Source organism: Ursus arctos, unplaced genomic scaffold (genome assembly GCF_023065955.2).
Source record: "Ursus arctos isolate Adak ecotype North America unplaced genomic scaffold, UrsArc2.0 scaffold_9, whole genome shotgun sequence".
NCBI classification, from domain to species: domain Eukaryota; kingdom Metazoa; phylum Chordata; class Mammalia; order Carnivora; family Ursidae; genus Ursus; species Ursus arctos.
The window spans coordinates 63,807,869-63,830,230 of NW_026623111.1; the positions used below are offsets into that span (position 1 = coordinate 63,807,869).

The following is a 22,362-nucleotide window of genomic DNA, read 5'->3' on the forward strand; positions in this document are numbered from 1 at the left end:
CAACCCATGTTCCTGGATGAGGAGACTCAATATTGCAAATATATTAACTTTTTCCAATTTGTTAAATTTAAAGCAATTCAAGCTACAGTTACTGAATCATTGTGATATCAGCACAGAAACAGACGTGTTAATCAACTCTAAAATCCAATCAACAACGTTGTGGAAGAATTTAGTTTATGGCAGAAGTGGCACTTCAACTACGTGGTTTTGAAACAACTGGCATTACATTTGGAAAAACACATATTTCTCCCTTACAGGAGACAGAAAAACAACTTCCAGTTGGATTAAAGATTTAAACATTAAAATAGGGGCTCCTGGGTGGCTCAGTTGGTTAAGAGACTGCCTTCAGCTCAGGTCATGATCCTGGAGTCTCGGAGTCTCGGGACTCCCAGGATGGAGTCCCATCAGACTCCCTGCTGAGCAGGGAGTCCGCTTCTCCCTCTGACCCTCCCCCTTCTCGTGCTCTCTCTCTCTCTCAAATAAATAAAATCTTTTAAAAATAAATAAATAAACATTAAAGTCAACAAAAGTGACAAGAAAATTAAAGAAATATTTTCATACGGAAATAGGAAAGGAAGCCTTGCCTAACATGCCACTAAATTTCAACATCATAATAAAAAGTAGCGACATGATTCACTAAGTAAGAAACAAAAATATCTGCAAAAGAATAGGAACCAGAAAGAAAAAGAAAATGATAAACATCAGAGGAAAATATTTGAACTATATGTGATAGTCAAAGAAAGCAATATATCAACTGAAAAACAAAACAAACAGATTTCAGAAAAAAATAGTATGCATGTATCTGTTAACGTTAAATATAAAAATATCAAAACAGTCAAATATAAATTAGATCATTACTATTATTATTATTAGTGGGTTTTTATGGGTTGGTAAAAATAAAGAGACTTTTACTGCTGTATTGTTTGAATTACTACAGCGATTACGTGCCGTAAGAAAAATATATAAACATTCTTATTTTGAAGAACAACATAAAGGCGGAGTCCTTCAGAGGAGAACTTCAATACTAAAGAAGGAGCATCGTGAATCAGTGAGGGCTTGATGCTCCCTAGCTTGTGGAAGATTTACAAACTCTGCAGTGACCTAAGAAATTGGATGATTCAAATGCCGGTGACTTTCCCGTCTGTGAAGCTAACCTGTAAAAAGCAGTGACAGTAGATTCTCGAGTCAGTGAAAGTAGCCATGAAGTCTAAGAGCTTGTGTTAAAAGAAATGGACAATAGTGAACGTTCCATTTCTCCTTCCCACGATCCAGCTTCTCGCCACTCACTGTGCTCCACCCTCAAGGTTTTGTCAGACTATCAAGGGAGAGATAAAAATGCCTGCGATGTTTTATATTACTGCTGCGGTTTTCATTGTTATTCTCTGCATAAAAATAGACAACAAAGAAAATGGAGGACAAGGACAGATAGAGGGAAGAGCGGGCAAAAAAGGAAAAGATTCTCCACTCTTAGAGTTTCAAAATAGGTTTGGGCAAGTCCCTGAAGAGACAGTATATGAAAAGAAAAGGTTCGGGGCTGCAGAAGCCAACATTAATGCCATAAATTGGGAAGAATGCCCGGGGTGGTAGGAGGTTCCCCACCTAGACTTGCTGGAGTGTCCACAGGCTGGAGGCAGACAGAGTCTGAAGGAAGCAAGCCAATTAGCCAAAGTTCCCGCTGGAAGGTGAGGGGTGATGAGTGTGGTGAGAAGAAGACTCTTGGTTAATTGGGAATCCAAGGGCTTGCTGCCCAGGTGAGATTAAGGCCTAAGAGCTGCTCCCCACATGACAACAGAGTGACCGCACGACAGGAGGGGTGGCAGCATGGCATGTTGGCCAGAGGCCTGAGACAGCCTCTCGAGCCTCCCACAGCCTCAGAATGGCATGAGGGGCCAGGGGAAAGTTTTCCTCACTCCAAGAGGGCTACAAAAGTAGCTGAGAGAGAACCAGAGAGCCTGAAGGGGCCTTGAGTTTCCAAGGGGAGTGTGTGAACTGATGACCAAAGACAGAAAACAAACATTAGCAGCAGGTGCCACCTTAGAGAGATGACGATCACGAATCAGATCTCCCCCACCACCAAGTCCCTGACACACACACCAGCCCTACCCCATATAGAAACAGGGGAAGGGGTAAATCCTGAGTTAACTGAGGAAACCTAGCATTGACTAGATTAAGCCTCAGATATCAGGTAAAACGGGGCTCAAAGAAAGAGTTGTGGTATCACTTAAGTTTTACATTTCTGTAGGTCTAAATTTGTGGGCTGTGCAAAATGAACCCATCACACCTGCCTTACAGGATTGTTTTAACGTGACAAGGTGAGACCAAGATGGGGGAGGCCCCATATACACCCCCCAACTATCAGATGCTCGTTGTCATTCCTACAGCTCATGATTTCATTGCCCAGTCTCTTTCGGCTCCACTAGTTACAAAACACAAGGGGTGCCGCCATGTGGCCAAGTTTATTTAGCTTATTTTTATCATGAGCAAGAATATTCCAATACAGTACCTCAGAATTAACATATTTCACTTTCGCACATTATATAAACAGTGTGACCAGTGCTCATAATTCAGTCACCCCACCTGTAACACAAGACAGTCTCCCTAAGCTGATAAGGCACACAGATTCAAGATTTCCTTTATACGGGAGGATACATGATTCAACAAAGCATTTTTCTCAGGAGCTACACTCCAGACAAGTTTTGCTACTTCCTAGTCAAATCCAATTTGATTGCACTGGGCTAAAACAAACTCCATTGACTACCTGTCTTCACCTCTGGCAATCACCCCAGAAGGACATCGATTGTTTTTCCTTGAGAGTTATACCACCGGGAGCAAGAAAGTAATTCTCACTAATGTATTTATCAACTGCTTATCTACGGTGTGCTAAGTATTTTGTATGATTACTTAATTTAAACTGGGCAACTATCTCCATTTTATAGATTAGGAAACTGAGTCTCAGAAAGGTTAAGTTACAATGAGGGCGCAGGGTATATGGCAATGTCTATATTTAATCCAAGTCTGTCTGATTTCTTTTCACTCTACCACTGGCACCCTGCTAATGAAAATATATACACTTACCTGAAGCTTATATTTTTAAAAATGCCAACTTATTCTACCACCCCTCCCCCTCTCATCTCCCACCCACTCTACCACACACCTTTCCTCTGCCACACTCACTCACACCCATTCCCCAAACCCACCTGCCTGCTCCAAGCCTTTACAGAAGCTGTTGCCTCTGTTTAGAGTGTCCTAGCCTTCCTCCCCACTTAAAGAATTCCAATTCCTCCTAAGTCAGGCAGCTCTCCCAAGAATTAGCTGCCTCCACTCCAGCTTCTGCAACTTAGTTTATCTTTCCACCACAACCTGCACATATCACTTGAGATTGGCATCTGTCTGCACATGCCTCTGTAACTACTTCCAGAAAGAACCCCTCCCAGCCAGGGCCCAGGGCCTGCATGTTAGCATCCTCGCACTGTGAGTTCAACAAACACTAGTTGAGTTAATGGATGAATTTTATTTTAAATCAAGGTCTATACTTTTCATGTTCTAGGCTGTGAATGAAGTTAGGTAGGTAGTACTGTGAAGTACACTGGCTCTCACCAAATGACTTTTTTCAATGGGTTAAAAATTTTTAATTGTTAAGATTGTGGTTAAATATTCATAACATAAAATTTACCATTTTAACTGTACATGTTTAAGTGTACAATTCTGTGGCATTAAGTATGTCCACATTGTTGTGCAATAATTATCACCATCCATTTCCAAAACTTTGTCACCTTCCCCAACTGAAACTCTGTACCCATTTCACACTAACTCCCCATTCCTCCCTCCTCCCTCCCCCCTACTCCCCACACCTACAACCACCATTCTAATTTGTCTCTATAAATCTGACTACTCTAGGTACCTCATGTATGTGTAATCATATAATATTTGTTATTTTATGACTGACTTACTTCACTTAGCATAAAGTCTTCTAGGTTCATCCATGTTCTAGCATGTGTCAGGATTTTCTTCCTTTTTAAGGCTGAATATACCACATTTTATGTATGCATTCAACTAGCAATGGATTAATTAAGGATAACCAGGAAGGAGAAAGGTTTCACTCACCCAAAGACAGTTTTTCACGAAACCCCGCCCCCGTCTCATCATAGGCTCAGCCCAGGCCAGGGTTGGCCCCGCCTCCCTCCCTGCCAATCAATCGCTCCTCGCGCCTGCGCAAGCACCGTCTGGAGTCCCGCCCCAGACACCGCCCCGAGGCCGTCCCAGGCGGTTAAGTCCGGCCGAAGCCTTTCCTTCACTGGCCCGCCCACCATGACGATCACCTACAGCTGTATTGCTAATGGCCGAGCGGTCCTAGCGGAGCTGGCCCTGACCGGCGGATCCTATCAGGTACCTCTGGGTCCGGACCTCTCGCCTCGGCAGGTCCCGCCTCTTCAAGAGTGGCGCCTGCCGGGCCCGCCCCTCAGGACGCCGCGCAGCTGGGCGGCCGGGAGCCGACCGTGGGGGGCGAGGGGCCCCGCCCCGCGAGAGGCTGGCTTCTGTGAGCCGCGGAGCCTGTGAGCCCGAGAATCCGGACCGCGGGGTCGCACGTGCGCCACCTAGGGGTTAGGGTTGGTGGTGCACGCGACCTATTTGGAGGCGATTAGCAGCCTCGTGCAGTTGCAATTCCGAGACCCTTAAATATTTTATCTCTCCTGCGGAGAAATGACTTGCAGTTCAGCACACATTTATTGAACATGTGTTAGTTGCATAATCCCGGGATAAAGGTGTAGGGGATGCAGCAATGAAGAAAAGACGGGACCTGGAGTTGCCCCTTGATGAGCTCTTTGTCTCTTTTGACCAAGGGCTGTATACAGTTTGTCCTACAGTGTAAAAGCCTTCCAGTTGGAGATAGGTCGAGGTTGCTCCGGTAGCATTCAGGATGGTAGCTGCTGGTGACCACAGCAGAGGTGATATTAGGATGGTTGGCTTAGGAGCCTTGTAAGAGTTAGTCTTCGCCTGAGGCATGAAAGGGAAATGGGTATTCCATTCAGATGGAACAGTATGGTGTGTTTGTTTGGGGAACCTCAGGAACCTCAGTGTGGCTAGAACACAGGGTCACAGTATGTAGGGCTAAAGATGAGGCCAAGAAAGCAGACAAGATAGTTAATGAAGGGTCCTATATTATTCATTTTCTTATCGTAGGGAAACTGGGGACCAATGAAATAGGGGAATAGCAGGATCTGATTCATCTCTGGAAAACTTGGTTTGGTTGTAATACGGAAGGTGAACTGGAGGGGAGAGAACCAGTTAGGATGGCATTGTTGTAGATTCTGTAGGAGACTGAAGGGTGTGAGTGAAGGGCAGCGAGGGTGCAGATGGAAAGGAGGGGGCAGATCCTAAAGAGACTGTAAAACTAAGGGAACCGGGTCATGCCTAGAACGATTCTCAATTTTTTTTCAATCTTTTTTCCCCAGAATTATTAAGACATAATTCACATATCACGGTGTATAAATTTAAGGTGTATGACATGATAATTTGTCAAATTTTTTTCTCAGGTGGCATTAAACAAGATTGAAACTACAGATGGAGGAGCGGGATTGCGAGGGAGGAAGTCAGAGGGAATGCAAGGGAGGAGAGTACAGTTTGGGACACGTTGAATTTTGTTGCCTGTTGGAAGTGGCCAATCTATTTGTGTCTTTCTTCCTCCACCTTATTCCCAAAAGACTTAAGTCAAAAAATGTCCGTTAGGTAGCACTAATAGGTAGCATTCAGAGGGTCATGGCTGACAGTTGAAGCTAGTAGAAGAGGGTAGAAAAGAAAAGTATGAGAGTGAGGAGAGAAGAGGACCAAAAGTCAGAACACCGTTTAGGAGCAGGATAGAGAAGTGGGACCCCAAATGAGAGCACTGGTGTCCTGAAAGCCAAGAGAAGAAAGTTACAAGAATGTTTTATTGATCTAAAGAAGTTTAACAAGATCTAAAAGGTGCTTATTGGGCTCTACAATTAGAAGATTGGTGGGGGTGCCTGGGTGGCTCAGTCGGTTAAGCATCTGACTTCACCACAGGCCCTGATCTCAGGGGTCCTGGGATCGAGCCCCATGTTGAGCCCCACATCGGGCTCCCTGCTCAGTGGGGAGTCTGCTTCTCCCTCTCCCTCTACCCCCTGCTCTCTCTCTCACTCATACTCTCTCTCAAATAAAATAAATAAAAGTCTTTAAAAAAAAAAAAGGTGATTGGTGACCTTACAGGTAGCAGTTTGGAAGAAGTGGTAGAGGCAGAAGCCAGATTGCTTGAGGCCAACTGAATGGGAGAGGAAGTCGGGAGAGTGAAGTTAGACATTCTCAGCATTGTTTTTCTTAAGATTTATTTATTTATTTATTTATTTAATTTTTTATTTATTTATTTGACAGAGAGAGAGACAGCCAGCAAGAGAGGGAACACAAGCAGGGCGAGTGGGAGAGGAAGAAGCAGGCTCCCAGCAGAGGAGCCTGATGTGGGACTTGATCCCATAACGCCGGGATCACGCCCTGAGCTGAAGGCAGACACTTAAAGACTGCGCCACCCAGGCACCCCTAGGCATTCTAAGCATTTAGAAAGGGAGTGAGATAAGGTGAAAGCTAAAGAAACATGGTCCAGGAAGGGGCCTCATTTTTCAAAACAGGGAAGACTTTCAGTGTATGGTAGGCTATTGGGAAGCATTTGACTTGGTTCCGGCTCAGGTCATGATCTTACAGTTGTGGGATCGAGCCCTGGAATCTCATGGGTTGTGAGATCAAGCCCCACGTGGGGCTCCAGGCTCAGTGGGACATCTGCCAGAGACTCTCTCCCCCCACCCCTTCACCCACCCCCAAGCACATGTGTTCTCTCTCTCAAATAAATAAATCTTAAAAAAAAAAAAAAAGAATGTGGCTATTCAAGTTTTCCTGGGTAACTTTCAGTTTCCTTTCACACTTCTAAAGTAAATTAATAGGACTCCATACAATTAATCATATTTAAGATATTCTGGATAATCGTCAACACCTTGCACATTTTCCCGCAGAGAATGAGCCTTACAAGAAACAGAAATTAAAAACCTTGACAGTTATTTGGTTCATAGAAAGAAATCAGTGAATAATATCGAATTAAAATTTTTATCTTAATCAAAATAAGGAAAGAAGAAAGCTGAAAAAAAGAAAGCGAAAGAGAGAGAGAGAGAAAGGGAAACCTTAGGATATTCAGAGAATAAGGGCTGAATACTTTTTTTAAGATTTATTTTTATTTTAAAGAGAGAGAGAGCTCAGACAGGGGAGGGGCAAAGGGGGAGAGAAAATCTCAAGCAGACTCCCTGCTGAGCATGGAGCCCACCCACCCCACCCCCGCAACACAAGGCTCAATCTCATAACCCTGAGATCATGTCCTGAACTGAAATCGAGAGTTGGACACTTAACCGTGAGCCACCCAGGCCCCCCAAGGGTGAATACTTTTAATCCATTAACATTTTTAGGTATAGTTTCAGTGACTAGAAGTCACTGAAAAGATGTTTGATTAGATAGTGCTTCCTAAGCCTTAAAGCCAGATGAAAGATGTGACTCTAAGACTGATTAGTACAACCTATATTTGCACACAAGTATATGTATAGTTGTGTAATTTTAATATTTTCCTTCATAGTCAAATGACTATTTCATAAGTTGCGTCTAACCACACATTATGACTAACTACCCATTGGTTCTCCTAGTGAACAGTTGTTCTTTAATAAACCAAACCATTGGTAAATTTAGGGAGAGGAATAATTAAAGACACTACAATGTTCCACAAAGTAAATGCTGATAATTTATTTTTAGGAAGCAGTGGCAACAGTGCTTAAACTCGTGCTTCTTAGAGCTGAGCCAAAGACCATAATGCAGATGGGAAGGTAAGGTCTATTCTCATAAAAGTCTGCTTGCTTTTTAACACTAGTAATGACATGAGGGGGAAAATTGTTAGTTGCATGTGCTCTCAGTTGAACCCTCAGAAAGGAGAACTTCTGTATGTAAAAGTGTAAGATCAAATGAGAATGATTTACACCAAATTCAAGATAGTGGTTACCTCTGCAAAGGGAAGGGAGGAAAAATGAAGTTGGGGAAGGGTATCCATGGGACATAAATTGTTATCTATAACCAGATGGTGGATCTAAAATATTCTTGTTATCTTATTCTCCAAACTTTTTTAGTATACCCAAAATATTTCATTAATAAAAAAGGAAACTTTCACTTGAAAAATCTTTAATAAAACCACTCTAAGCTACACTTGGGACACAACATGATATGGCCTAAACCAGTCTTGACAACATTTTGCTAGTAAAAAAACAGGTGGGAAATAAGAGCATCTATTACTTTTAGACTCATCTGTTTTTTTTTAAGAGCAGGTTTGTTTTAACCTTTATATTGTAGAATAAAACAAAATATAAGAACCACATCACGTGAAAGTATAGCTTTTATAAAGCTTTAAAAGAGAACCTCCCCACCAACTCCAGCTACCACCTAAGCCAAAAATATGGAATACTGTCAGCCATCCCCAAAACTCCCCGCCACACGTCCTATCCCATCCACAGCTTCCTCCCTCTTCCCCAACTCAACCACCACTCCAGCCCCTATCGCAGTCATTTACCCTGGGTCTTCATTGCCTCAGCACCTAAATATGCAACCTCACACACAAGAGCCTGATCCTGCCCGGTTTTTCTCTTTTGGTGTCTTTTAAATCTCTTTAATCTATATTTTCCCCCTCCATCGCTTTCTTTTCCTTACGGATTATCATTGAAGAGCCTGTAGAGTGTAGTTTCCCACTCCCTGGTTTTGCTGATTGCATATTCAGAACACAGTCCACCATGTTTAACGTGGCTGGATCCACAGGCTGGATCCCTTCTGTGAGACTATAGGTGTTTTTTTCCATCAGATGGTACATGTGTCTACTGACATTTCCTTTTTTTTTTTTTTTAAGATTTTATTTATTTATTCGACAGAGATAGAGACAGCCAGCAAGAGAGGGAACACAAGCAGGGGGAGTGGGAGAGGAAGAAGCAGGCTCGTAGCAGAGGAGCCTGATGTGGGACTCGATCCCATAACGCCGGGATCACGCCCTGAGCCAAAGGCAGACGCTTAACGACTGCACCACCCAGGCGCCCCTACTTTTCCTTTTGACATGCTAGCAGCCAGTGATATTCCTTGCCTATATCCTGGACCCATTCACTGATTGGGGAGTGCAAAATGGTGCTATTCTAGCTTTGTTCTCACTTATTCGCCAGCATGATTTCAAAAGGAGGTTCTTTTCTCATCTCCTATTTGCTTTCCTGTATTGTGCATTCTGATTGGAATCTTTTGAGGATCTCTTCCTGAACTGATTCGTATATGCAGCTGCCTGTTCTGCATCTCTGTTGGATGCCTGATGGGCATCTCAAACTTATGTCCAAAACCAAGCCCCCCACCCTGCAGTCTTGCACATATCACTCTTCTGGTTCCTCAGGCCTAAAACCTGTGAAATCCTTGACTTTTGTCTCCTTGACATCCAAACCCAATCGATCAGCAAATCCTGTTTCCTTTCCCTTCCAAATATCCAGAATCCAACCGCCTCCAGCCCTACCACGGGAACCACGCCATCATCTCTTGTCTGGGTTCCTCCACACAAAGTTAGGTTCATTTTTGTCATCATGGTTTTTCATTTTCAAGGATTTCTCAAAGTTTGATTTAATAGCTTTTATGATTAAGCAGAATATGCATGTGGTTCCAAAGTCAAATTGAGAAAACAAGTTTTCTTTAAGAAGTCCCACTTTCAGGGGCCCCTGGGTGGCACAGTCGTTAAGCGTCTGCCTTCTGCTCAGGGCATGATCCCAGCGTTCTGGGATTGAGCCCCACATCAGGCTCCTCCGCTATGAGCCTGCTTCTTCCTCTCCCACTCCCCTGCTTGTGTTCCCTCTCTTGCTGGCTGTCTCTGTCAAATAAATAAATAAAATCTTAAAAAAAAAAAAAAAGAAGTCCAATTTTCAAAAAAATAAAAATAAAAAGAATCTAATTTTCATTCCTTTCCTCTCCACACTGTTCTCCCTTCCCACCTAGACAAGTAACCATTCTGAAAAAGTTTTCAGTTTGCCGTTTTCTTTTTTTTTTTTCTTTTTTCTTTTCTCTTCTCTTCTTTTCTTTTCTTTTCTATAAGAGACACACGTGCGTTTCCCTTCAGGGAGCGTATGAGAATGATAGATAAGTCGTAGTACCTCATACACACTTTTCCTCATCTTGCCTTTGTTAGTTACAGTGTATCCTAGTCATCGCGTATTCAAGTTTTTTAACTTTTAAAGATGGTTTCTGAATGTTACTCACTAATAACATACTAAGCATAAATTTAAAATATTTCTTCCTCACATCCAATATCAATTTACTTCAAATCACATATATGCCTTTCAGAGAGATGATAGAATTAGCAACTCTTTTTCAACAAAGACTCCTCCCAACTTAGAAATAAAAATATTTTCCAGGTAGGGATTATGTGTATCAGTCAATATCATCATTAAAAATATTTGTAGCATGTTGTATTCATGATATGATATGAAGGATTTACCTGGAAAAGGTGGGCACATACTTTAAATTTTCTGCCTCTGGGATCATCTTTTCTCCCTGTTTCTGAGATTTGTCATTTTTGTGTACATCCAATTTAGCATTTGACCAGGTCTGTGCCTGCTAACCATTTGGATAGATGACTTTTTAATGGATACATGACTTTTAATCTAGTCATTAGATTAAAAGTCTAGGCACCAAGCAACTATTTTTGTTGCCATGTTTTTAAATATTCTGGATTGTTGGGCAGTAAATATGGAGGCACTTTCCAAGAGTCTTCTAGCTTCCTAATATGTGACTCTGAGAAGGCAAAAAAGGTCAGAGAAGATACACTTTCACATTCTATAGAGGTGTTTAATTTCCCCCTTCCCAATTCATCCTGTTCGTCGGAATATTTAGTATTGGCAGTTTACAACTTTTAAATTCTAATCTATCAATATAGAAAGCCAAGAAGTACCAAAATTAAATATGTCCACCTAATATATAGGGATAGTAAAAATCAGTGAACATAGCATTTTCTATTTGATGAGAATCTTTATTCAGTCTTGGAATGAGTAATTATCTATCGAAGCCATTTTTTTAAGATTGTATTTATTTATTTGAGAGAGAGAGAACACAAGCGGCGGGGGGGGGGGGGGGAGCAGGAGGGAGGCAGAGGGGGAGGCAGACTCCCCGCCAAGCAGGGAGCCCTATGTGGGGCTCCATCCCAGTACCCCGGGATCACAACCCAAGCCGGAGGCAGACACTTAACTGACTGAGCCCCGCAGGCACCCCTATCAAAGCTATTTTAAATATGGGTAGATAAATAGAATGATAGAGTTTTCTCTTTATTGTATTTCATTTTTACTGATGAAATTTTAAATACATATTCTAATTTAATAGAGTTTTTATTTAACATGATTTAATTTTTCACATGTATGAAAGATTTTCTAATTCTTATTATAAAACGTTATCTATACAACTTGTATACACTACTGAGAGCTTGGAAATAAAAGCAGATTCTCTACGAAGGTACTTAATTTCTTCAATGTTATCATGTAAATGAATGTATTCTTTTCAAAGCTTTGTCTACCACACTCTCTTTATTGATGGAATCACATACCTATGTGCTACAGACAATGCCTTGGATACCATAACACCATCTGCATTTCTTAAAAATGTAAGTAATTTCTTATGCTACTTCAAGGACTTTTTCAGTTATTGAAGTTATGAGGTCTTTGTTTTATCGTGTGTTAGTAGTAGTGTCACTACCTAAAAGCAGATCACTCATTTGTCTATAAAGCAGAGCTATTAATGACCTTCAGAGATTTCTTTTCTTTTGTCTTTTTTTTTTTTTTTTTTTTACTTTCAGAGATTTCTTACCCCTGTTCTTCATCTGCCCTGTTTCCACATTTCTCCCAACCCTAAAGCAAGGTCTGCAAAGACTACCCACACAGATCTATTAGACTCTCTCTTTGTATTTATCTTGTTCTTTAAAAATAAGAAATTAAACTTTACTAATATTTAATATACCATTTCAATAACATGTGTATTTAATTTACAAACAGGGGTGCCTTGGATGGCTCAGTTCGTTAGGCATACAACTCTTGATTTTGGCTCAGGTCATGACCTCAGGATCATAGGATCAAGCCCCACATCAGGCTCCCTGCTCAGCTGGGAATGTGCTTGGGATTCTCTCTCTGCCCCTCCCCCCATTTGTGCGTGCTCTCTCTCTAAAATAAGTAAATAGATCTTTCCTAAAATAAATAAATAAATAAGTAAAAAACATTAATGGAAAAATCAGTCAGCAATACTATAGTTACTAACAGTTATTCTCCAGTCATATTCATGAATCATGCATATACTTTGTTAGCATACTATCTTGCTTTAACACAATTCAAACTGTAATCACATATAGAATCAAGGATTATAAGGACTAATACTGAAATTCACTCTTCAAACACACCTTAATAATTGCTAGAGTCTAGATGCTAAGCACTGTTAGCCATTTAAGTGACTATACTCTAATTTTTCTCCCTCTCTGCTACTATGACAAAACATCCGAACTTTACCATCTTTTCAAAACCAGATGATACCAAATTGCCAACCACATGCATTTTACCACTATTTCTGGGGAATACAACATTGAGTACAAACATTTGCAAGAATTCCTTCTTGAGACTTTGAAATGTCCTATAACAACCATAAGGGTTTGGAAAAAGAAAAAAGAAAAAAACAACCATAAGGGTTTGAAAGATAGCACCATGACATTCAGTTGGGATTGTTTTGTCATCGTTGAATGGATTTTGGGGGGGGGGGAGGCAAAATAAAAAACACTTATTTAGAAAATATCATGGACTCCCATCTTTCTTTGCCTGCCAGAGGTGAACATCTGCTCTTCCCCTCAAGTCCTTAGACATACCAAAGACTCAAAGTGCATTTGCGGTCTCACTCTGTGAGACTGTGATCTGTACTACAGCAGTGGAGAAGACTGGGCAAGCACAGTTTTCGTAAATACTGCAGATTTGATTAGAAAGGACACCCTGCCACTAAAAAGCTAGAAATAGTGTGGAAATAGAATATTCTTTTATTTCACATTTCTGCCAGACTTTGCTTCAAATAAACATTTGCTCTGTAATTCTCCAGTTGAAATTATCTATATAGGTTAAATATTTCCATTAATGTCCCCAGGTTAGTGATACTTTTCTGAGAAATCCTTTGATGTCGCAAGAACATTTTTCTCCTTCAAATGCAGTTGCTACAGATTTTCAACAAGTATTAGGAAAGTATATGGTATGTAACCTCCAACTGTACCCCTAAACATTGTACTAGAGCTGACAAAACAGTTTGGAATTAGGAGATAAGAGCTATAAGATGAGTGAGAATGGAGAACTTCTATCTTTATGTAATGATAAAGAATGATATTCTTGACATACAAATAAGTTAATAAAACAAGATAGAGAAAGTATGTATGGTATACTATTGTTTACCATTCTTATTTGCAACCATTTAAGAAAGCAGGAGTAAATACAAATATATGTATTTGCTTGCTTATAGTAAAAAAAGGGGGGGATGGGGGCAAGAAAAGGATAAACCAAAAACATTTTAATCATTGCCTGTGTAGGGATAGGGGACAGGAATAGGAACTAGGCCTCTCTGAATGAAACTTGTTTTCCAGATTGGACTTTAAAACCATGTTAATATTTTACATAATTATAAAATAAAAAATAAAAGTATATAAAATTATAAAATTAAATATTTAAAAAATTGTCCATAGAGTGAAATAAGACAGTCAGAAGAGGACAAATACCTAAGTAATCAGATTCATAAAGACAAAAAGTAGAATATTTGTTGCCAGAGCCTGGGGGAAAGGGGTGAGGAGGAATTAGTGTTTAATAGTACAGAGTTTCAGTTTGGGAAGAGAGAAAATGTTCTGGAGATGGTGGTGATGATAATTGCACAACAATGTGAATATACTTAATGTCTCTGAACTATAAAGTTAAAAATCATTGTAATTATAAATTTGTTATGTAAATCTTACCATAATAATTGTTTTAATTTTAAAAAGTAATCCCTAAAACTCAAAAGAAAAAAACGTTAAGAACCTAATTGTGTATTGAGTTGATGGCTTGAAAAGACAGCAAAAATTTATTTCAAGTGATTTTAAAACACAATAATCCGATTGTATATTCCTAGTGAGAGTATACCCTAATAACAAAAGAACTAAAAATAAATCTTAAAGTATTTATTTTTAAGTGTCACATTGTTAGTGATAACATTGGGTTGCTATTCTAAAATTGGTTTGTATAGATATATTACTTTGCATAATCAAGTTAATGTCATTAGGAATCAAGATTTTCAGCAAGAGTTGCAAATGTAAGGTCAAAGAATTAAGTAAACCTTATAATCCTAAATTTTAATTGAAAATTAAATATTTTTAAAAGAAAATCAAATTGTGACAATTTTTAATTGAAAATTAAGTATTGAGTTTTTTTTTTTTTTTAAAGATTTTATTTTTAAATAATCTCTATACCCAGTGTGGGGCTCAAACTCATGACGCCCAAGATCAAGAGTTACATGCTCCACCGACTGAGCCAGCCAGGCGCCCCGAAAATTTTTTCATTGAAAATATATCACATGAATAATTTTCTCTTTCAAAAAAAGGTACTTCCCAGAGTATCTATTGAAAAACATTAGAAATAATGAGCAACCCAGGAGCAGTGTGACCCCTTAGCATCTAAATTATAGTCTCTAAATACCATTTCACACTAAAAGGAACCTGCCTGATTGCAGATATCAGGCAGGAAACATACAAGCCAGAAGCATTTGGTCATACCAGAAGCAAGGAAGCCATCAAAGTTCACTGTGCTCATGTCCAAAGACTTTAGGAGCCAACTTAGAGAGGCTAACACTGGTCAGTAATGGGATAGCTTGAAAGTGGGAAAGAATAATAACTGCAGTGGCTTGTAACACATCAAATATGTTAAATTCCATCAGTTCCTAGATACTATCAAAGACGAAATAATCCCTCATCAGTCAACTCTGGAAGATACTAAGGATCCACCTCATCACTCTAAAAACCAATACATAAAAGACTCAATCATTTATTCTGACTTTCCTATATGAACTGTACCTCAAAGAAAACAAGTAGTTGCTAGGGAAAAGGTTCTTTTGGTCTTTATAGAAGTATTCCAGCTAATAAACAAAGAAGAGGTGATAAATTTCACTATTTTATTATCCCTGATGAAATAATGGATTTAAGCAGTCATAATCAATGATTGAAAAAAATCAGGTGAGAAGCTGGTAAGGAACTTCATAACAGAGGAAACGGGCTCAAAACACCTAAAACCATTGATTATTCCTAAGGTCACAATAAGGGAGATGATCAATCATTAGTTATGTTTCCTGTCGTTACACAATGAGTAGTATATTGCACACATCTGAAGTATGCTTGCCCAAAACAACAAACCTGAATATGACCAAGCCTTCATATCGAACTACCAGTTTACGGGAAATAGAGAGATCAGTGACCACACTGCATGATACCACAGCAATGCAATCAGCAAAATCCAGAATATGAGAAGATCTGTAAGACCATCCAATTTCTTCAACAAATAAATTGCAACAGGGAAAAAGTTAAGGAGAACTCACAGAATGAGACTTACACATATCAACTAAATGTGGACTTTGGATCTTGGATCAACAAAACAAGTGTTAAAAAAAAAAAACAAACCTGATTTGTTTTTGATAAATATGTACACAAACTGGATGTTTGATGATATTAAGGAATTTTTGTAGGTATGATAATTATGTTGTGGTTTTATTTTTAAGAAAAATGAGGCTATATCTTTTAGAGATACAAACTGAGGTATTTACAGATTAAAATACTATAACGTCTGGGATTTGCTTTGAAATAATACATTTGGGGAAGGGGTAATCAGTAGTAGCACAGATGCAACAAGATTGGCTATGTGTTGACACTAGGTGATGGGTACATAGGGATTGATTATACCTTCTCTCTCATTTGTATATGTTTGAACTTTTCCATAATAAAATATTCTAAGTATACCTGTTTTAGTTTTCTCTTATGTATCTAACAAATCAGCAGCCTAAAAGAGCACGCACTTAACATCTCATAGTTCTTGTGGGTCAGGAATCCAGGACCCACTTAACAGGCTCTCTTCTCAGGGTCTCACAAAGCTGCGGTGAGGATCGTCAGCCAGGCTGCGTTCTCATCCAGAAGCCTGGGAAGATTCGGCTTCCAGGCTCATTTAGAGCCTGTTGCAGGATTCGTTTTCTTATAGTTGTGCCAGGGATGCAGGTTTTTGCTGGCTGTTGGCCAGGGGACACCCTCAGATCCTAGAGACTGATAATAGTTCCTTGCTACTTTGCTGCTTGCTTCTCGAGGCCAGCAGAACAATCTCCCTACTCCAGTTTACTGAATTTTATATAATGTGACATAATCAGAGGAGTGACATCCTAATACCTTTGCTATTAGTTAGAAGCAAGTTATACTTGGGGGGGGGTTTTCAAGAATGTGATACATCGGGGGTCACCATAGGGTGTGTCCACCACAATGTGTGAAAAATAATTAAGGATAGATGCTTTTATATTAAATTCATAAATTTTCTTGTGAAGAATTCTGCATATTCAACACAGCCAAAATATATTATTGACATAGCTCCCTGAAGACTAGTTACCATATGAAAATATGCACATTTTAAGCAGTTAACACATCTGACATCAAAGAAATTTCTGTTTAACATTTATAAGCTAACCTGGTAAGCATTAAATCTGTAGAAAATTTTATAAAAGTTGTTGAATTTCTTATACAATAGTTAACAAGATAAAAATAGTTTTGAGATTTAAATATATACGTGTGCGTGTGTGTGTGTGTGTGTGTGTGTGTATAGAAGCTGAATGTCAATGAATGGACTATGAATACATTATTCTAACAAAACTTAAATGATTCCCTTGGGTTAAAAAATAAGCTTTTTTTAAAAGGAGAGAAAGAGAAAAAAGGAACAAAAAAAATTAATCATTGATCTTAACTTGATTATATCTGCAAAGACCTTATTTCCAGGTAAGGTCACATTCACAGCTATCTGGTGTTAAGAATTGCACATATCTTTTTGGAGGGACACAAATTCAGCTAGCAACCTTTTTTTTCTACATTTACCTAGTGAGCTCCGCACAGAACATCAATTGTAAATTGCATGGTCCAATAATCAGCAAGATCAGAGTTCTGTTTAAGGTGGATTTGAGGGGGGCCTGGGTGGCTCAGCTGAGTGTCTGCCTTGGGCTCAGGTAATGGTCCCAGGGTCCTGGGATTGAGCCCTGTGGCGGGATCCCTGCCCAGCGGGGAGTCTGCTACTCTCTCTCTCCCTCTGCCCCTCCTCCCACTTGGGCGTGCCCTCTCTCCTCTCGCTTGCTCTCTCTCAAATAAATAAATAAAACATTTATTTTAAAAAGATTTTTTTTAAAAAATGGGTGATTTGATCACTTGCCAAAGAGCAGGGGTTTCTAATATTTTTTACTTAAAAAATAATTATCATTAATAAAGTAAAATAACACAAAAGTATATAAAGCAAAATATGAATATCTCCTACAATTTCAATCAAAGGCCCTGAAGTGAGCACTCTTAACAGACAGCCTAGTGTATAACCTTCCAGAATGATTTACGTATAAATATGCATATAAATAAATATATAATAAGTATATGTGAATATACATTTTATATGCATATATGTTTATAATATATGTAACATAAGTTATATGTACCTTCTAAGTTCACAAAACTGAGTTCATTAATGCAATGGGTAAAGGCTTGATCTCTGAAGCCTGAGTCTGTCCTTGTTTTGCTGGGTAACAATTTGGTGACCTTATTACTTTCAGTCTCAGTTTTCTTTCTTTCTTTTTCTTTTTTTTTTTAATTTTAAGTAGGCTCCACACCCAACGTGGGGTTTGAGCTCAAGACCCCGAGATCAAGAGTCAAGCACTCTAGCAACTGCACCAGTCAGGCACCCCTCAGTTTTCTTCTTAAGAAAATAAAAGATGATAAAAATACTACTTTATATGGTGGTTTGGGAATTAAATGAGTTAATATGTGTGAAGTGCTTAAAACAGTAGCTGGTACATATTAAGTGTTCAATAAGTTATTATTTGATACTGTTCTGCAGCTGCAGCTTACTTTTTTATATAACACTCTATCGTAGAGATCATTTTTGTTTAATATGGATAAAGTAGAAGACAAAAATAGGAACAAAGGACAAGAACAATGAATGGAAAACAGTAACAAATATGGTAGATATTAGTCCAACTCTATCAATAATCACTTTAAAAGTTAATGGTCTAAATACAACAATTAAGAGAGAGATTGTCAGATTGTATCCAAAAACTGTCAAGAGAATGAGAAGATAAGCCACAGACTGGAAAAAAATATTTGCGAAAGACATATCTATTATCCAAAATAGACAACTGTGAAAACTCAACAATTAGATGGTAAACAATCTGATTCAAAAAAGGGCCAAAGGGGCACTTGGCTGGCTCAGTCGGTAGAGCGTGTGACCCTCGACCTTGGGGTTGTGGGTGTGAGCCCCATGATGGATGTAGAGATTACTTAAAAAAATAAAGTCTTTAAAATAAATGGGCCACTGACCTGAATGGATGGTCTCACCAAAGAAGATCTACAGGTGGCAAATAAACAGGAAAGATGTTCAATATAACACATCATTAGGGAATTGCAAATTAAAGCAACAATAAGATACCCCTACATACTTATTAGAAAGGCCAAAATTCAGGGGCGCCTGGTGGCACAGCGGTTAAGCGTCTGCCTTCGGCTCAGGGCGTGATCCCGGCGTTATGGGATCGAGGCCCACATCAGGCCCCTCCGCTGGGAGCCTGCTTCTTCCTCTCCCACTCCCCCTGCTTGTGTTTCCTCTTTCGCTGGCTGTCTCTATCTCTGTCGAATAAATAAATAAAATCTTAAAAAAAAAAAAGAAAGGCCAAAATTCAAAACGCTGACGACACATAATGTTGACAAGGATGTGGAGCAATAGGAAGTCATATTCACTGCTGATGGGAATGCAAAATGGAACAGTCACTTTGGAAGATAGTTAGGCAGTTTCTTACAAAACTAAACATACTCTTACCATAAGATCCAGCAATCACTCCCTTGGTGTTCACATGAGTTGAAAAATTATGTCCACACAAAAACCTGCATACAAGTGTTATAGCAGCATTATTGATAATTGCCAAAACATGGAAACAACCAAGATGTCTTCCCATGGGGTAAATGGATAGACTGTGGTACATCCAAACAATTGACTGTTATTCAACACTAAAAAGAAATGAGCAAACAACCCATGAAAAGATATGGGGGAACCTTAAATGCATATTACTAAGTGAAAAAAAGCCAATATGAAAAGGCTACTTGATTCCAACTATATGACATTCCGGAAAAGACAAAGCTATGTGGACAATAAAAAGACCAATTGCTGCTAGGGCTTAGGGAGAAGGGATGCTTGAATAGGTGGAGCACAGAGGATTTTAAGGGCAGTGAAACTGTTCTGTATGATACTATACTGGTGAATACATGTCATTACACATTTGTCCAAACCGAAGGAATGTACAACACCAACAGTGAACCGTAATGTAAACTATAGACTTTGGGTGATAATGATATATCAATGGAGGCTCCTCCATTGTAGCAAACGTACCGCCCTGGTGTGAGATGTTGATAGGGACCTGGGGCGGCAGGGGTGGAGGGGATAAGGGTATGTGAAGACTCTGTACTTTCCACTCAAATTTACTGTGACCCTAAAACTTCTCTTTAAAAATCTATATAAATATATAAATAAACAACTTAAAAAAAAAAAAGACTTTCACCACTGATTGAATACATTGAAATATTGCTCTCCCATCCATCCCCCCTCTTTTCTTAGCAAGATGAAGGTGGGACAATCTGAAGCTTAGTTGATTCCTTATGCTGAAAAACAAGTGAAATGTACCTTTGACACTTCTGTTCAATTTGTACAATATACTATAATAGATTTCAATTATAGAAAATAATATTTGTATTATATTTCACTTCTATATAGATGAAATACAATAACAATCAAGATGGTAGCTCGATATCTACACTAAGGAGTCAAGTAACTGATGTAAAAAATATTATGTCCCAAAATATTGATGAAATTTTGGAAAGCGAAAACAGATTGAACATCTTCACTGATAGAACTAATGATCTCCAAACAACTGTAAGTGATGCTCACCTGTCTTGATACTTAAATAGTGCTTAAAACAAATGGCCAAAAGCAAATACATACCAGGGATACTGTGAGATAATCCTATGTTGCCCAACTATGGCTTTATCCAAAAATGATTGGAATGCAACTAAAATATTTTTAAAAATTATAAAACAATGAAAATTAAAAGCCCATTAAAGTAATAGGTAGTTATTTGCATAACAGATGTATTTCTTACGTTAAGAAAGATATGGGTTAGTCAACAAATAAATTGCAAGGGAAAAAAAAGAGGGAGAACTTACCAAAAAATGGGTTGAGAAGGTGTATCAATTGCAATGTGTGGTCCTTATTTGGAATTTGACTCAAACAAACTATAAAAATGAAAATTTGTAACTTCATAAAATAATCAGATATTTGAACTCTGATATTAAATGACATTGAAGAGTATTATAAATTTTAGGTGTGATAATGGTATTGTGGTTACGCTTTAAAGAGTCATTACTTATTAGAGATACATGTTAAAATATTTTGAGTGAATTTTTATAATGTCTGAGCTTCAGAATAGTTCAGGAGTAGAATAGGGTATAAATGAAACAAAATTGGCCATAAATTGATAACTATTAAAACTAGTTGTTGAGGGTGCCTGGGTGGCTCAGTCAGTTGAGTCTGCCTTTGGCTCAGGCTATGATCCTGGGGTCCTGGGATCAAGCCCCAATTCAGGCTTCCTGCTCAGCGGGGAGTCTGCTTCTCCCTCTCCCTCAGCACCCCCTAGCTCATGCTTTCTCTCTTTCAAATAAATAAATAAAATTGTAAAAAAAAGAAAGAAAGAAAAAAAAAAAAACCTGGATGTTGAGTATATAGGGGTTCATTATACCATTCTGTCAACTTTTGTATATGTTCAAAATTCTCTATTAGAAAATACTTTTAAAGCAATTAGTAAGGATCGAACAGTTATTTACCTTAGAGCATTTTAAATTTTATTTTTACCGATCTTTTCTAGAAACACAGCCGCCATGTAAAACAAAATACGCACATACTTTTTACTCACCAAGTTCTATTGATTCTGCCTCCTAGATCTTTTTTGTTCTTGGCCTCATTTTTTCACTTTTAGAAACAATTTATTAAGATATTATTTATGTAAAATAGTATTTACCCACTTTATAGAGTTTGATGAATTGTGTTACTTGTGTACAATTGTGTAACCACAATCAAGTTATAGAATAGCTCTTTCATCTTAAAATCTTCCTGCTGTCCTTTGCAGTTGACTTCACCACCCCTGACCCCTGCCTACCACTGATCTGCTGTCACTATAATGTTGCCTTTTCTAGAATTTCATATAAATAAAATTATACAATACATATTGTGTTTGACTTTTTTTTTTAAGATTTTATTTATTTGACAGAGAGAGAGAGGCAATGAGAGAGGGAACACAAGCAAGGGGAGTGGGGGAGAGAGAGAGGCAGCCTTCCCGCTAAGCAGGGAGCCTGATGTGGGGCTCAATCCCAGAACGCTGGTATCATGACCCAAGTGGAAGGCAGACGCTTAACAACTGCGCCACCCAGGCTCCCCTGTGGTTGACTTCTTGACTTAGCAATAATTTTTGATATTCATGTTGTTGTGTGTATCAATATTTTATTCCTTTTCATTGCTAAATAATAGTCCACAGAATGGCTAAATTCCATCTTCTGCCCATCCCAGTGCCACTTCCTGTGTCATTCCACGCTCTATTATTTCTTGTCTAACTACTGTCTTTCCTCTAATTGTTCTCCCTTTTTTTAGTTCTATTCTACTCCAGTCATCCTCCACACTGAAACTAGACTGTTCTTTAAAAATGCAAGTATCATGGTTTCCTTTCCTATGCAAAAATTTGTGTTTATCTTGGCATAGTCCCAATAGTTCGCTTTTGTTTTCCTTGCCTAAGGAGACATAGCCATATTTTTTTAGGAGTTTTATGGTTTCAGGTCTCACATTTAAGTCTTTAATCCATTTTGAGTGTATGGCATAAGACAGTGGTTCAGTTTCATTCTTTTGAATATAGCTGTCCAATTTTCCCAACACTGTTTATTGGAGACTGCCCTTCCCCATTGTATATTCGTGC

General features: G+C 38.9%; 1 protein-coding gene across 1 annotated transcript in view; it reads left to right on the forward strand.

The window, feature by feature from the left end:
* The first annotated feature begins 4,264 nt into the window (after positions 1 to 4,264).
* The window catches only part of LOC125280953 (vesicle-associated membrane protein 7-like), a 29,884-nt gene continuing 11,786 nt past the window's right edge, over positions 4,265 to 22,362 (forward strand). The window contains exons 1-3 of the mRNA XM_057309851.1: positions 4,265 to 4,386; positions 7,798 to 7,868; positions 11,602 to 11,698. Coding sequence (XP_057165834.1) covers positions 4,309 to 4,386; positions 7,798 to 7,868; positions 11,602 to 11,698 — 246 coding nt within the window. The 5' untranslated portion in view covers positions 4,265 to 4,308. The remainder of the gene's footprint in view (positions 4,387 to 7,797; positions 7,869 to 11,601; positions 11,699 to 22,362) is intronic.